This window comes from Ranitomeya variabilis, chromosome 6 (assembly GCF_051348905.1).
Source record: "Ranitomeya variabilis isolate aRanVar5 chromosome 6, aRanVar5.hap1, whole genome shotgun sequence".
In the NCBI taxonomy this organism is placed as follows: domain Eukaryota; kingdom Metazoa; phylum Chordata; class Amphibia; order Anura; family Dendrobatidae; genus Ranitomeya; species Ranitomeya variabilis.
In genome coordinates this window covers 203,262,491-203,277,844 of record NC_135237.1, presented here as the reverse complement: position 1 = coordinate 203,277,844, position 15,354 = coordinate 203,262,491, and the positions used below count along the sequence as shown (strand labels likewise).

The 15,354-nt window shown below is 45.3% G+C and overlaps 1 protein-coding gene across 1 annotated transcript in view; it reads left to right on the top strand.

The window, feature by feature from the left end:
- The window catches only part of LOC143783250 (uncharacterized), a 54,285-nt gene extending 48,162 nt beyond the window's left edge, over positions 1-6,123 (top strand). The window contains exon 2 of the mRNA XM_077271665.1: positions 5,743-6,123. Coding sequence (XP_077127780.1) covers positions 5,743-5,986 — 244 coding nt within the window. The 3' untranslated portion in view covers positions 5,987-6,123. The remainder of the gene's footprint in view (positions 1-5,742) is intronic.
- The last annotated feature ends 9,231 nt before the right edge of the window (positions 6,124-15,354 follow it).

Sequence of the window (15,354 nt, the reverse complement as noted above, 5' to 3'; positions counted from 1 at the left end):
ATGCATTTTTTTGTATGCGTTTTGCCGCGTTTGACGACGCATGCGTCTTTTCTATGCTTGCATTTTGTTGCAGAAATGCAACATGTAGTAATTTCTAGAGGCGTTTTGCTGTCTATGTAAATGCATGCGTCTTTAAACACATGTTTGGTTGCATTTTAAATGCATGCGTTTCAATAGAAAAAAACAAGAATACACACTGATAAGCCACCCCCCAACATAAAGGTGATAAAGGGATCCAAACCCTAACCCTAACCCTACCCCTAACCCTAGGGATCCTAACCCTAACCCTAACCCTAGGGATCCTAACCCTAACCCTAACCCTACCCCTAACCCTAACCCTAACCCTAGGGATCCTAACCCTAACCCTAACACCAACCCTAGCTATTTCTATTTATAGTGGGTTTTCTAGATGATTTTGATTATTGGCAGCAGTCACACACTTCTAAGCATGCGCTTCAAAAACGCAAACGCAGGAAAAAACGCATGTAAACGTGTCAAAACGCCGAGTTTTTTTTACCACATGAGAAAACGCATGCGTCTAAAAAACACAGCGTTTGCACGCGTTTACATGCGTTTTTTTCACCACCTGCGTTTGCGTTTTAAATGCTGCGTTTTTAAATGCAAATGTGAAACTAGCCTAATACACCGGAGACCAGAACTGTGCACAGTATTCTAAGTGTGGTCGAACTAGTGACTTGTATAGAGGTAAAATTATGTTCTCCTCATGAGCATCTATGCCTCTTTTAATACATCCCATTATTTTATTTGCCTTTGTAGCAGCTGCCTGACACTGGCCACTGAATATGAGTTTGTCATCCACCCATACACCCAGGTCTTTTTCATTGACGATTTTGCCCAGAGTTTTAGAATTAAGCACATAGTTATACATCTTATTACTTCTACCCAAGTGCATGACCTTACATTTATCCCCATTAAAGCTCATTTGCCATTTATCAGCCCAAGCTTCTAGTTTACATAAATCATCCTGTAATATAAAATTGTCCTCCCCTGTATTGATTACCCTGCAGAGTTTAGTGTCATCTGCAAATATTGAAATTCTACTCTGAATGCCCCCTACAAGGTCATTAATAAATATGTTAAAAAGAAGAGGGCCCAATACTGACCCCTGTGGTACCTCACTGCTAACCGCGACCCAGTCCGAGTGTGCTCCATTAATAACCACCCTTCATTTCCTATCCCTGAGCAAGCTCTCAACCCACTTACACGTATGTTCCCCTATCCCCATTATTCTCATTTTATGTATCAACCTTTTGTGTGGCACCGTATCAAAAGCTTTTGAAAAGTCCATATACACTACATCTACTGGGTTCCCTTGGTCCAGTCCGGAACTTACCTCTTCATAGAAGCTGATCAAATTAGTATGACATGAACGGTCCCTAGTAAACCCGTGCTGATACTGGGTCATGAGGTTATTCCTCTTCAGATACTCCAGTATAGCATCCCTTAGAATGCCCTCCAGGATTTTACCCACAGTAGAGGTTAAAGGGCCACTGTCATCCCCTCCAGCCGTTATAAACTAAAAGAGCCACCTTGTGCAGCAGTAATGCTGCAGTCTAACAAGGTGGCTCTTTTAGTTTTTGCTTCTGTTATTCCCTCAATAAAGTGTTTTATAATTTTCCCTAAATACCTATCTTTGTACCTGGAGGCAGGTCCGAAGCCTCCTTTGTGAAGCGCCCAACTGCCGTCACTCATCTCTTCTTGGGCGATGGTCGCCGCCCCCGGTGCCTGACTGCGCCTGCGTGGGCAGTGGGGCCACCCTGTTACTGAATCCCCGCCCGCACTGTGTTATGCATTATGCACAGTGCGGGGCTGGGATTCCTGGGCATGCGCACTGCGCTTGTCTGACACTCCCCAGGTCCCCCGACTTTCAGCGTTGTTCTTTGTGGCTGTTCCTAACGTCGGCAAGGAAACCTGTATATTCGGGCAACGCTGGAAGGCGGGGGACCGGGGGAGCGTCTGAACAGCGCAGTGCGCATGCCCAGGAATCCCAGCCCCGCACTGTACATAATGCATAACACAGTGCGGGGCGGGGATTCAGCAACAGGGTGGCCGCACTGCCCGCACAGGCGCAGTCAGGCACCCGGCATCAGTTGCTATGACGGCCAATGAACACTGCGCCTGCCCCAGGCAGGCACGCACAGCGCAGGCGCCGGATTTAAGAAGAACAGCGCACAGGGGGCGGCGACCATCGCCCAAGAAGAGATGAGTGACGGCAGTTGGGCGCTTCACAGAGGAGGCTTCAGACCTGCCTCCAGGTACAAAGATAGGTATTTAGGGAAAATTATAAAACGCTTTATTGAGGGAATAACAGAAGCAAAAACTAAAAGAGCCACCTTGTTAGACTGCAGCATTACTGCTGCACAAGGTGGCTCTTTTAGTTTATAACGGCTGGAGGGGGTGACAGTGGCCCTTTAAGCTTACTGGCCTATAATTTCCGAGTTCAGTTTTTGTCCCCTTTTTGAATATTGGCACCACATTTGCTATACGCCAGTACTGTGGTACATACCCTGTTATTATGGACTCTTTAAAGATTAAAAATAATGGTCTATCAATGACTGTACTTAATTCCTGCAGTACTCGGGGGTGTATCCCATCCGGGCCTGGAGATTTGTAAATTTTAGTGATTTTTAGACGCCGCCGTACTTCCTGCTGGACTAAGCAGGTGACATTTAGTGGGGAATTTTTGTTATCACTGATCATATTGTCTGTCATGGGATTTTCTTGTGTAAATACTGATGAAAAAAAGTCATTTAGCATATTGGCTTTTTCCTTATCCTCCTCCACCATTTCCCCCAGACTATTTTTAAGGGGGCCAACACTTTCATTTTTTAGTTTCTTACTATTTATGTAGTTAAAGAATATTTTGGGATTATTTTTACTCTCTCTGGCCATGAGTCTCTCTGTCTCAATTTTTGCTGCCTTGATTTGCTTTTTACAGACTTTATTTAATTTTCTGTATTTATTTAATGCCTCATCACTACCTACTTCCTTTAATTCTCTAAATGCTTTCTTTTTGTCACTTATTGCGCCCCTTACAGCTCTATTTAGCCATATTGGTTTCCTCCTATTTCTAGTATGTTTATTCCCATATGGTATATACTGTTCACAGGTCCTATCCAGGATGCTAATAAACTCTCCCATTTTCTTTGTGTATTTTTGTGTCTCAGGATATTGTCCCAGTTAATTGCACCAAGATCATCTCTCATCCATTGGAAATTTGCCGTCCTGAAGTTTAGTGTCCTTGTCACCCCTCTACTACACATCTTATTATAGGATACATGAAAACTTATTATTTTGTGATCACTGTTCCCCAAGTGACCCCCAAACCCTTATATTTGCTATGCGGTCTGGCCTGTTGGTTAATATTAGGTCTAGCAGTGCTCCCCTTCTTGTTGGGTCCTGAACCAGTTGTGAAAGATAATTGTCTCTCATAGTTGTCAAAAACCGATTACCTTTGCTGGAAGTGCAGGTTTCTGTCCCCAATCTATTTCAGGGTAGTTGAAGTCCCCCATAATAATGACTTCTCCTTGAGTCGCAGCTTCATCTATTTGCTTTACGAGGATATTCTCCATTGCTTCCATTATTTTTGGAGATTTATAACAAACCCCTATCAGTAATTTATTATTTTTTCCCCCCTCCCCTTATCTCCACCCACAGGGACTCTACATTTTCATTAAATTCACCTATATTATCACGCCGGATGGGTTTTAAGGACGATTTTACATACAGACACACCCCTCCTCCTCGCTTATCTGTACGGTCATTTCTGAAAAGGCTATAGCCCTGCAAGTTAACAGCCCAGTCATGGCTCTCATCCAGCCATGTTTAAGATATCCCCACCATGCCATAATTATGCTCCAACAACATTAATTTTAATTCGTCCATTTTGTTGGCGAGGCTTCTGACATTAGTATACATGCACTTTATGTATCGCTCTGTACCCCTATTCTTTCTTAAATTATTAACTGTTCTAACCCCACCCCCCATGCCACCACCACCCCCAACTTCCTTATTTGTGCCCCAGGTCTCTATCTGCCCTATTTTCCCCTCCTATAAATTGAATACCCTCCCCCCAATCCCTAGTTTAAACACTCCTCCAACCTTCTAGCCATTTTCTCCCTAGCACAGCTGCAGCTTCCCCATTGAGGTGCAGCCCGTCCCTAGCGTAGCGCCTGTAGCCCACTGAGAAGTCGGCCCAGTTCTGCAGGAACCCAAACCCCTCCTTCCTACGCCAATTCTTGAGCCACTTATTAACCTCCCTAATCTCCCGTTGCCTCTCTGGCATGGCACGTGGTACAGGCAGTATTTCAGAAAATACCACGTTGGAGGTCCTTGCTTTCAGCTTGCAGCCTAATTCCCTGAAATCATCTTTAAGGACCTTCCACCTACCTCTAACTTTGTCATTTGTGCCAATGTGCACCATGACCGCTGGGTCAGTCTTTCCACCTGATCAGCGATGTGTCGGACTCGAGCGCCAGGTAGGCAGCACACCGTTTGACGATCCCTGTTTTTGTGACAGATTGCCCTATCTGTTCCCCTAATAATTGAGTCCCCCACTACCAGCACCTGTCTAGCCTGTACTGCTCTCCTATTTCCCTCTGTAGCAGTCACCCCTCCGGCTTTCAGAGGACATACCTGGCTGCAGCAGTGCTACCCCTGTACTGGCACCCCCCTCATCTGTCAACTTAGCAAACTTATTGGGGTGTGCCAGATCAGGACTAGCCTCCCTGGCACTCTTCCCTCTACCCCGCTTTCTGAATGTCACCCAGCTAGCTACTTCACTGTCCTGCAGCTCCATCCTACCATCCCCCCCTCATCTATCCCATTGAGCGTCTGCTCAGTGAGCAGAAGACTCCTTTCCATGTTGTCAATGGATCTCAGTGTTGCCAGCTGCACATTTAGATCCAGAATCTGGGCTTCCAAATGCTCAATGTGCTCACATCTCGCACAGCAGTATGCACCCTCGACCGGCTGATCAAGGACTGCATACATGTGGCAAGATGTGCACTGGATGGCATTAACAATAGTGGAGCACATTTCCTAATGGGGATTGTACCAGACAGAAACGTTAAATAAAAATAAATACAAAGTATTAATAAAATACAGACAGCAATTCAGCAATTCCTCCCTTGGAAGCTCCCTGAATCCAAAGTCACTGAATCACTAGTCACACACTTACCGCCGTTCACACTTACCCTCAGGTCACACTCAGCTTGCTGACACTCGCTAAGCTGAAGATTTAAAGATTTTTTTTCCCCTCAGCAACAATCCACCTTGCTGTTCAATGCTCTACCAAATAGGACTTGAGTCCCAAACAGCTGCCCCTTATAACCTCTTAACCCTCCGTCAGGGGCTACTGATCTGACAGGCGCAGCTCACTTAGTTTCATTTCTCTATTTTCAGTGGTTTGTCTGGGAAACACCATTCTCCCAGTACCTTCCTAACTTTAAAGGCTGTGTGAAACCTGCAAAGCCTCTTGTGCTGCAGAGCTGCAGGAGATCAGATATCAGTGTTTTGGCTTCTCAGGCTCATTGCCCCTGAATGCGTCACACCTTTGACGATTAGAATTTGCTGTTTTTATTCATCCCAATTGTTTTTTTAGCTTGTTTTATGAATAGCTAGTGCTAAATTTGTGGATTTGTCATAGAAGGTTTTGTTAGAAATAAGAGTGTGCTTCTCAGGCACATTGCGCCCTAACACATATTCTCTCTCTTTCTTCAGCTTTTCTTCTGAAATGGCGAGGAGAATATTTGACTTGTCCAATGCCCTTCATGTTGAGCAAGTGCAAAATATACTGCTTGATGATGAGACAGACCCCTTACAGCAAGAAGATTTAGGGGAAGAAAGTGACATTGCTTCAGAAGACAATGTGGAAGAATGTCCAGATGTGCCTGATACAGATCAAGATGGAGAGAGTGAGGAAGATGCTCAAGACATAGAAACATATTACTTTTCTGGTTATTAAACATTTTTTTTTACACCTGATTATGTGTATTCTCATTTATTACATTGCTATTATGGTAACTGATCACATTTAGAGCATTGAAATTTTTAAAAAAGGAAAATATAGCCAATTTTCTAGCCTGTGCCGGACAGGCGCAATGCCCCTAAACTCGTTATGAAACATATTGCCCCTGATGGAGGGTTAATTATGAGCCCCCACCCTAAGTTAACCCCTTGTGAATATAGCTACTCCCAATTCAGCAACTCACACCAATTCACACAGGTATTTGTTAAAGGCTTTCCAAATACCTCTTCACTGAATCACAAGTCACACTTACCACCGTTCACACTTACGCTCAGGTCACACTCAGCTCACTCACACTCGCTAAGTGAAGATTTAATGATTTTATTTTTTTTCCCCTCAGCAACAATCCACCTTGCTGTTCAATGCTCTACCAAAAATCCTCCCACCTTTTCATCACTTTCAAACTTTTGTTATAAGCAAGACAGTTTATTTACTGCACATAAAATAGACAATTTCAATTCCATTTGTTGAAATATATTAATTTAAACTAAAAAAAACCATTTCCATCAAAACCACTCTCATGTTTCACCTTGTTCTGTAATAGAAGTTAAACAAAGGTCCCTTATTTCTGGTCTAAATGACTATAATTCAACAAACAGAGATGAAATCCTGATAGTTATTATTATTCAATTACAGCTTACATCTCGATCAAGCCTGAGCAATCTACGACCTGTGGGCCACATCCAGCCCCCTGGCTGTGCCTGTCCTTCCTGCCGACACCTATAGCCAGGTGCTGGAAAGGGAATCATCCACAATTTTGTTTCTTTTTACAATCGTCACCTCGATTGTATCCCCCTCCCCTCGTCTTCTCATTGGTGAATGCAAGAGCTGCTGAGCTCCTTGTTTAGACAGCTGCTCGAACTTGCGTAAGAGCGTTCAAGAAGAAAGCATGTGTAGGGGATGTGATATTTATTTCATATGTTTAGCCAAATGTCTTTTATTTATGTAATGTGATACTGCTACACTCATTGGTGTATTATCACTTTTGTATTTTGGTACTACTACACTAATAATGTGTATTACTATTCCTGCTAAATGTACATAGCACTTTTCTCCCAACCCCTTTAAGTATATTTAATGTCTTGTAAAGTGTGTATAATGTCCCTGTTATATATAGGGAAAGTAAGTTACCCCAGGTCGGCCACTAGATGGGAGTATATTCTAAAGGGGGAAGTATTACTCTACTTTGGCCACTAGATGGGGGCATTACAGGGTTAGCCTTATAGCACAGTGTTAGGTAGGATAGGATATAGTTAACTTAGGAGGGGCACGGTGGGATATGTAAGTGAGGTCTTCCTGGTCAGTTCAGTTGGGGCCGGATGCCCGTGTAGCTCACTTGGGATGGCTAGCCCAGGGCGACACCATGCCACGCTATGTTCAAGAAGAGTGGGCCCAGCATTTAGCATCCAGGTGGGACAGAACACTGGAGAGAGCACAGCAGCAGAAGAGCTAGCCCATGCAGAGTGGCTGGGGCTGTAACACTGAGGAAGGAGGCTAAGCAGAATGGGAGTAAGTAGTTCAACATGTGGCAATTTTTTTGCGTGGGCAGTGGTTTTCAGATCCAGTGCGAAGTGACTGAGAGCACCCCCACACGAGGCAGAAATTCTGAGCATTGAGGACACTGAGGGACCGGAGGATGCGGTCCATCCTGAGGGCAGGCTTAGTGGAAGAGAGAAGAGGCAAGGGAAAGCATTGCCAATTGTTGTGATTGATTGTGCCCTGGATGATGTCATGCTGAGTAAAAGAGTTGAAGTTAAAGTGAAGCCAGACTGTGACTCTTTATTTGTGAAACTGCTTGCAAGGAGTCCAATACTACTCAGGTGGGACCCTGATGGCACAGAGATGCAGGGCATAGGTATGTAGAGGAAGAGACATTACTATATAGAGGGGGCCAGGGTGCGGTCCAAGGATTGCTATCGGCCATGACTACCTCCCTGGCCCCATCTCACACATGGACTACCACACCCATCTGCTGCTGGTAATGGACAAGTAGTCAGTAGGGTTGAGCGAAACAGATCGGTCATTTTCATAAGTTGCCGACTTTTGGCAAAGTCGGGTTTCATGAAACCCGACCCGATCCCAGCGTGGGATCGGCCATGCGGTACACGATCTTCGCGCCAAAAGTCGCGTTTCATATGATGCTTAAAGCGACATTTCTCAGCCAATGAAGGTGCACGCAGAGTGTGGGCAGCGTGATGACATAGGTCCTGGTCCCCACCATCTTAGAGAAGGGCATGGCCCTGATTGGCTTGCTTTCTGCGGCGTCACAGGGGCTATAAAGGGGCGTTCCCGCCGACCGCCATGTTACTGCTGCTGATCTGAGCATAGGGAGAGGTTGCTGCCGCTTCGTCAGAAGCAGGGATAGCGTTAGGCAGGGTATATTAACCCCCAAACCGCTTGTGCTGTAGCGATTTCCACTGTCCAACACCACCTTTTGTTTGCAGGGACAGTGGAGGCTAGATTTCTGTGCAACAGCTCTGTAGCTTATAAGGCTCCCTGATCGCTGCGTTGCTGTGTGTACGCCACTGTGCAAACCAACTGCTTTTTTAAAAGCACTAATCCTGTTGCTCCTTCCTTTCTGCACAGCTATCTTGTTTGTTTATCCTCATTTTTTGTGTGCAGCAGTCCTTTTTATTGCTGCCTGCCATACTTTTCAGAGATTATTGTAGGGAGATAGTAATTGTATTACGGTCCCTTTTTATTTTTTTAATATCTTCCAGCCACTTTCAGCCCCTGAAATTGTGTAGTGTAAAACAGTGGGCCTGTATTTTTCTGCACTGTCCCACACCTAAGAAGGGAGATTTATATTGAAAATCAGTGCATCTGTGCCAGTGCTGTCTGTGGTATCTGTCATTCATTTTGTGCCACAGGAAATATACTGTGATATAGTGGGCCTGATTTATTCACTTGTCTCCCATATAAAATTAAAAAAAATTTAAATAAAGGGAGACTAATCTTGGCAAATCTGTGCATCTGTGCCAGTGCTGTCTGTGGTATCTGTCATTCATTTTTTGCCACAGAAAATATACTGTGATATAGTGGGCCTGATTTATTCACTTGTCTCCCATACCAAAAAAGAAAAAAAATTAAATAAAGGGAGAATAATCTTGGCAAATCTGTGCATCTGTGCCAGTGCTTTCTGTGGTATCTGTCATTCATTTTTTGCCACAGAAAATATACTGTGATATAGTGGACCTGATTTATTCACTTGTCTCCCATATCAAAAAAATAAATAAATTTAAATAAAGGGAGAATAATCTTGCCAAATATGTGCATCTGTGCCAGTGCTGTCTGTGGTATCTGTCAGTCATTTTGTGCCACAGAAAATATACTGTGACATAGTGGGCCTGATTAATTCCTGCATTCTCCCACACATAAAGAGGGAAATTTCTATTGACAGTGTGTGCATCTACGTGCGTCAGGCCTGTTAGTGGCATATCTGCCAGCCTCTTTCTGCCAATCAAAATGTGTAGTGTAATCCAGTGGGCCTGATTGTTCCCTGCATTCTCCCACACATAAAGAGTGAGATTTCTATTGCCAGTGTGTGCATCTGCGTGCGTCAGTCCTGTTCGTGGCATATCTGCCAGCCTCTTTCTGCCAATCAAACTGTGTAGTGTAATCCAGTGGGCCTGGTTGTTCCCTGCATTCTCCCACACATAAAGAGTGAGATTTCTATTGCCAGTGTGTGCATCTGCGTGCGTCAGTCCTGTTCGTGGCATATCTGCCAGCCTCTTTCTGCCAATCAAACTGTGTAGTGTAATACAGTGGGCCTCATTTTTTCCAGCATTCTCCCACACATAAAAAAGGGAGATTTTAATTCACAACAAGTTTACGTACACATTCTACCTGCTTGTACAGGACCACATAATGGTTGTTAGTTTGGTTTAATTTTTCCAAGAATGAGGAAGTCTGGTGGAAGAGGTCGTGGCTGTGGGCGGTCATTGCCAGCTGGTAATGATGGTGGTGGTGGTGGAGCATCTGGTGGTAGTGGGAAAAGCAAAATAGCACCTAAGTCTCAAGTTGTTGAGCCAGCGTCGTCTGGCTACACAAGGCCTCGAAGGCTCCCTTTTCTGGGAGTAGGAAAACCGCTTTTAAAGCAGGAGCAGCAGGAACAAGTTTTGGCTTTCATTGCTGACTCTGCCTCTAGCTCTTTCGCCTCCTCCTCGGAAAGTGCCAAATGCAAGAGCAGTGCGTCGTCAGTGGATGTTCCCGGTCGGGGACAAGTCGCTTACATGTGTTCTTCACCCAGAACAACAGAGAAGGATGCGTCAGGCGACACAACAGATTACTCCATGGAGCTATTTACACATACCGTTCCTGGGTTAGAAAGGGAAATTGTTAACAGGCCATGCCCATTACAAGATGAATCGGACATGGAGTGCACAGATGCACAGCCACAGCCAGATTATTATGCTGTTCCTTTGACTCAGATCAGAACATTGCCCTCGCAGTGTACTGATCCAGAATCTGACCCTGATGACACTATTAAGCCCCATCACGAACGCTATAGCACCGGCTTACAAGGTGACCCAGAGGAAGGTGCCCAGGACATAGAAGAGGAGGTCATAGATGACCCAGTTGTTGACCCCGATTGGCAGCCATTGGGGGAACAGGGTGCAGGCGGCAGTAGCTCTGAAGCGGAGGAGGAGGAGCCGCAGCAGGCATCAACATTGCAACAGGTTCCATCTGGCAGGCCCGTATCTGGCCAAAAACGTGTGGCAAAACCAAAACCAGTTGTAGGACAGCGTGGCCATCAGGTTAAAGTAGCTCAGTGTGCAATGCCTGAAAAGGTTTCCGATAGTAGGAAGAGTGCAGTCTGGTATTTTTTTAACCAAGATCCAAATGATCAGTGCAAAGTCATCTGTAAGAAATGCTCAAGGACCTTCAGCAGAGGTCAATGTTAAAAATCTAAATACAAGCTGCATGCATAGACATTTAACCACCATGCACTTGCAAGCCTGGACTAACTACCAAACATCCCTTAACGTTGTAGCACCCTCTCACAATGAAGCTAGTCAGCAACGCGACATCCCTTCCCTCACTGTAAGCCCACCGATTACCAAACCACTTGCAGTAAATGTGGCGGTTTCGTCTCAAGGCCAAAGCCGTCAGGGAATCACCAGGTTCGTGGTAGGAAACACTGTATGTAGGGCAACAGCAAGAATACCATCACCAACACTCTCTCGTGGATGGATGGGTGGATGGGCTCACAATTTTTGGCCAAATCTTGTGCTAAGCATCTCATGTGTTTTTTCATAGATTTCACAAGCCAGTATGCTATTCACATTTCATGTACCGCACATTTCCTTGCTTTAGCACAGTAAAATTGAGTGCAGCCATTATCTATTTGCTATGTAAGACTTTTTTTGGTTATGCACCAGTTCAGACTAGATCACTGTTCAGTCAGTTTTCCTATATTTACTATGTACTGTTTTTTCTGACTTGAACGCCCCACCCTTCACCATGCTGTGATTTTAATTACATCCAAACACAGTTGGTTCTAACCTTCCTATAAATGCAGGCTTTACCATGTTATTAGCCATAGGTAAGTGTTCACACTAGGCAGACAGGTTAGTTACCCATCCGATCTGAGATTACCTTGACGTTTGGTGGATGGGCTCACAATTTTTGGCCAAATCTTGTGCTAAGCATCTCATGTGTTTTTTCACAGATTTCACAAGCCAGTATGCTATTCACATTTCATGTACCGCACATTTCCTTGCTTTAGCACAGTATAATTGAGTGCAACCATTATCTATTTGCTATGTAAGACTTTTTTTGGTTATGCACCAGTTCAGACTAGATCGCTGTTCAGTCAGTTTTCCTATATTTACGATGACGATTACTGGTTGGCCTGCCTCCTTGATCCTCGCTATAAAGGCAAATTGCAAAATATCATGCCACGTGAGAACCTCGAACAAATATTGGCCACCAAACAAGCTACTCTTGTAGACCGTTTGATTCAGGCATTCCCAGCACACAGCGCCGGTGATGGTTCTCACACGAGCTGCAGGGGGCAACAGGGCACAGGTGTTAGAGGTTCACAAATCAGAAGTGGCGTTGGACAGAGGGGTTTTCTGACCAGGTTGTGGAGTGATTTCGCAATGACCGCAGACACGACAGGTACTGCAGCATCTATTCAAAGTGACAGGAGACATTTGTCCAGTATGGTTACTAACTATTTTTCCTCCATTATCGATGTTCTCCCTCAACCGTCATTCCCCTTTGATTACTGGGCATCCAAAATAGACACCTGGCCTGAATTGGCCGAATATGCATTGCAGGAGCTTGCTTGCCCAGCAGCTAGTGTGCTATCAGAAAGAGTATTCAGTGCTGCTGGTTCAATACTGACCGAAAAAAGGACTCGTCTGGCGACCTAAAATGTTGATGATCTAACCTTCATTAAAATGAACCACTCATGGATTTCTAATTACTGTATTTTGCCCCCCACCTTTCCCGGCTGACACCTAGCTTTCCTGAAAAAAGGTCTTGCTTTGGGACTGGTGTTCCTGACTGTTCTAATCTCTAAATTTGCAGCTGCTGTTTGTACAGCATACGACACGTTTACACCTCCCTAAATGGCCTAACTCCCCCCACGGGGCTGTGGTCTTGCCACTTGGCGCAAGCACCCGTCAGATTGCCGTTTGTCTGAAGAGGTGGGTGTGCCCACTTTTGGTCGATGGCACTGCCAATGGGTCCCTCATAGTACAATGAAGTGTCTCTGGTGGTGGTGGCGCGCACCCAACGTCAGACACACCATTGTAACATGAGGGGCCCTGGGCCTGTACCGCCGGCCACGAGAGAGTGCCCCCCCCAGCTCAAACAGTGCTCTACCACTTGCAAAATTATCTCTCGCTGCTCCACCACTGTTTAGTCTATGCGCTGAAATCCTTCAATGCCTGGCACTGACAATAACAATTTGTTGACATGTATGATGCTATTTAAAATAGGCAGGGGCCCTGTCCTACTTTTACAACAGTAAATACTTTGCGCCAAATTACAATGTCTGAAAGTCAGCATAGGAGCCCACCCCTGTACCGAAGTATGCCCCCCCCCCTTTTTTTTTTGGCGAAACATTGACATCTATTTACTTTTTTGGAGTACTTACTGTCTGCTGTCCCTCCTTCGAATTGTCCTCCACTGAGCACACCAATCCTGCCTGTGTACCCCTGCCACGTAAAGGAAGCTGCATAGAGCCTATTTTCTTATTTTAGGCCTACTAAGTCTGTCTGCGATCCCTCCTTCAAATTGTCCTCCGCTGAGCACACCAATTCTGCCTGTGTACCCCTGCCACATAATGGAAGCTGCATAGAGCCTATTTTGTTATTTTAGGCCTTCTACATCTGTCTGCGGTCCCTCCTTCGAATTGTCCTCCGCTGAGCACACCAATGCTGCCTGTGTACCCCTGCCACATAATGGAAGCTGCATTGAGCCTATTTTGTTATTTTAGGCCTTCTAAGTCTGTCTGCGGTCCCTCCTTCGAATTGTCCTCCACTGAGCACAACAATGCTGCCTGTGTACCCCTGCCACGTAAAGGAAGCTGCATAGAGCCTATTTTCTTATTTCAGGCCTACTAAGTCTGTCTGCGGTCCCTCCTTCGAATTGTCCTCCGCTGAGCACACCAATGCTGCCTGTGTACCCCTGTAACCTACTTTAAACTGCATAGAGCCTGCTTTCTATTGTAGGCCTACTACCTGTGTCTGTCTCGGCCAGTCCACTCCTTGCAGTTGTCCACTGAACAAAGCTATGCCGCCTGTGTACTCCTGTTACCAATTGTGAACTGCATTTATCCTACTTACTTATTTGTGCCTAGTAACTGTGTAAGCCTGTCATAACAGTTGTCCTCGACCACAGAACCCAGCTATGCCACATGTGTACTCCTTTTACCAATTTTGAACTTAATATAGCCTTCATTTTTATTTTAGGCCTACTTCGTGTGTCAGAGCCACTAATTACACATGCCCTCCTCCGCTGAACCACGCTATGCTGCAAGTGTACTCCACTTACCAATTTTGAACAGCATTTTGCCTAATTACTTATTTAGGCCTACTTATTGTGTCTGTCTCCCATTACAGTTGTCCTCCACTGCACAAAGCTGAGCTTCAATCTACAGGCTCTCATTAAGTAGTTGTTGTTAATATGTGTGGTTGGGGCCTACTAACGGTGTCTGCCGCTCCCTGGTGTTCTCCAGGTTTACTTACCTGAGCTTCAATCTTCAGGCTCTCATTAAGTAGTTGTTGTTAATATGTGTGGGTGGGGCCTACTAACGGTGTCTGCCGCTCCCTGGTGTTGTCCTCCACTGTACAAAGCTGAGCTTCAATCTTCAGGCTCTCATTAAGTAGTTGTTGTTAATATGTGTGGTTGGTGCCTACTAACGGTTTCTGCCTCTCCCTGGTGTTGTCCTCCACTGTACAAAGCTGAGCTTCAATCTTCAGGCTCTCATTAAGTAGTTGTTGTTAAGATAACAGTGCAGTTGGCCTACTATTTTGTTTGGGGCCTACTAACGGTGTCTGCCGCTCCCTGGTGTTCTCCAGGTTTACTTGCCTGAGCTTCAATCTTCAGGCTCTCATTAAGTAGTTGTTGTTAATATGTGTGGGTGGGGCCTACTAACGGTGTCTGCTGCTCCCTGGGGTTGTCCTCCACTGTACAAAGCTGAGCTTCAATCTTCAGGCTCTCATTAAGTAGTTGTTGTTAATATGTGTGGTTGGTGCCTACTAATGGTTTCTGCCTCTCCCTGGTGTTGTCCTCCACTGTACAAAGCTGAGCTTCAATCTTCAGGCTCTCATTAAGTAGTTGTTGTTAATATGTGTGGTTGGGGCCTACTAACGGTGTCTGCCGCTCCAAGGTGTTGTCCTTCACTGTACAAAGCTGAGCTTCAGTCTTCAGGTTTTCGGCCTATAGTATCAGATATTTAACTGCATTTGGCATACTTGTCTGGTTGGGCCCTACTAACGGTGTCTGCCGCTCCTGGGTTTTCTCCTGTTTTGTTTTCTTGAGCTTCAATCTTCAGGCTCTCATTAAGTAGTTGTTGTTAATATAACACTGCAGTTGGCCTACTAGTGTGGTTGGGGCCTACTTACGGTGTCTGGCCCTCAAAGGTGTTCTCCAGGTTTACTTGCCTGAGCTTCAATCTTCAGGCTCTCATTAAGTAGTTGTTGTTAATATGTGTGGTTGGGGCCTACTAAAGGTGTCTGCCGCTCCCTGGTGTTGTCCTCCACTGTACAAAGCTGAGCTTCAATCTTCAGGCTCTCATTAAGTAGTTGTTGTTAATATGTGTGGTTGGGGCCTACTAACGGTGTCTGCCG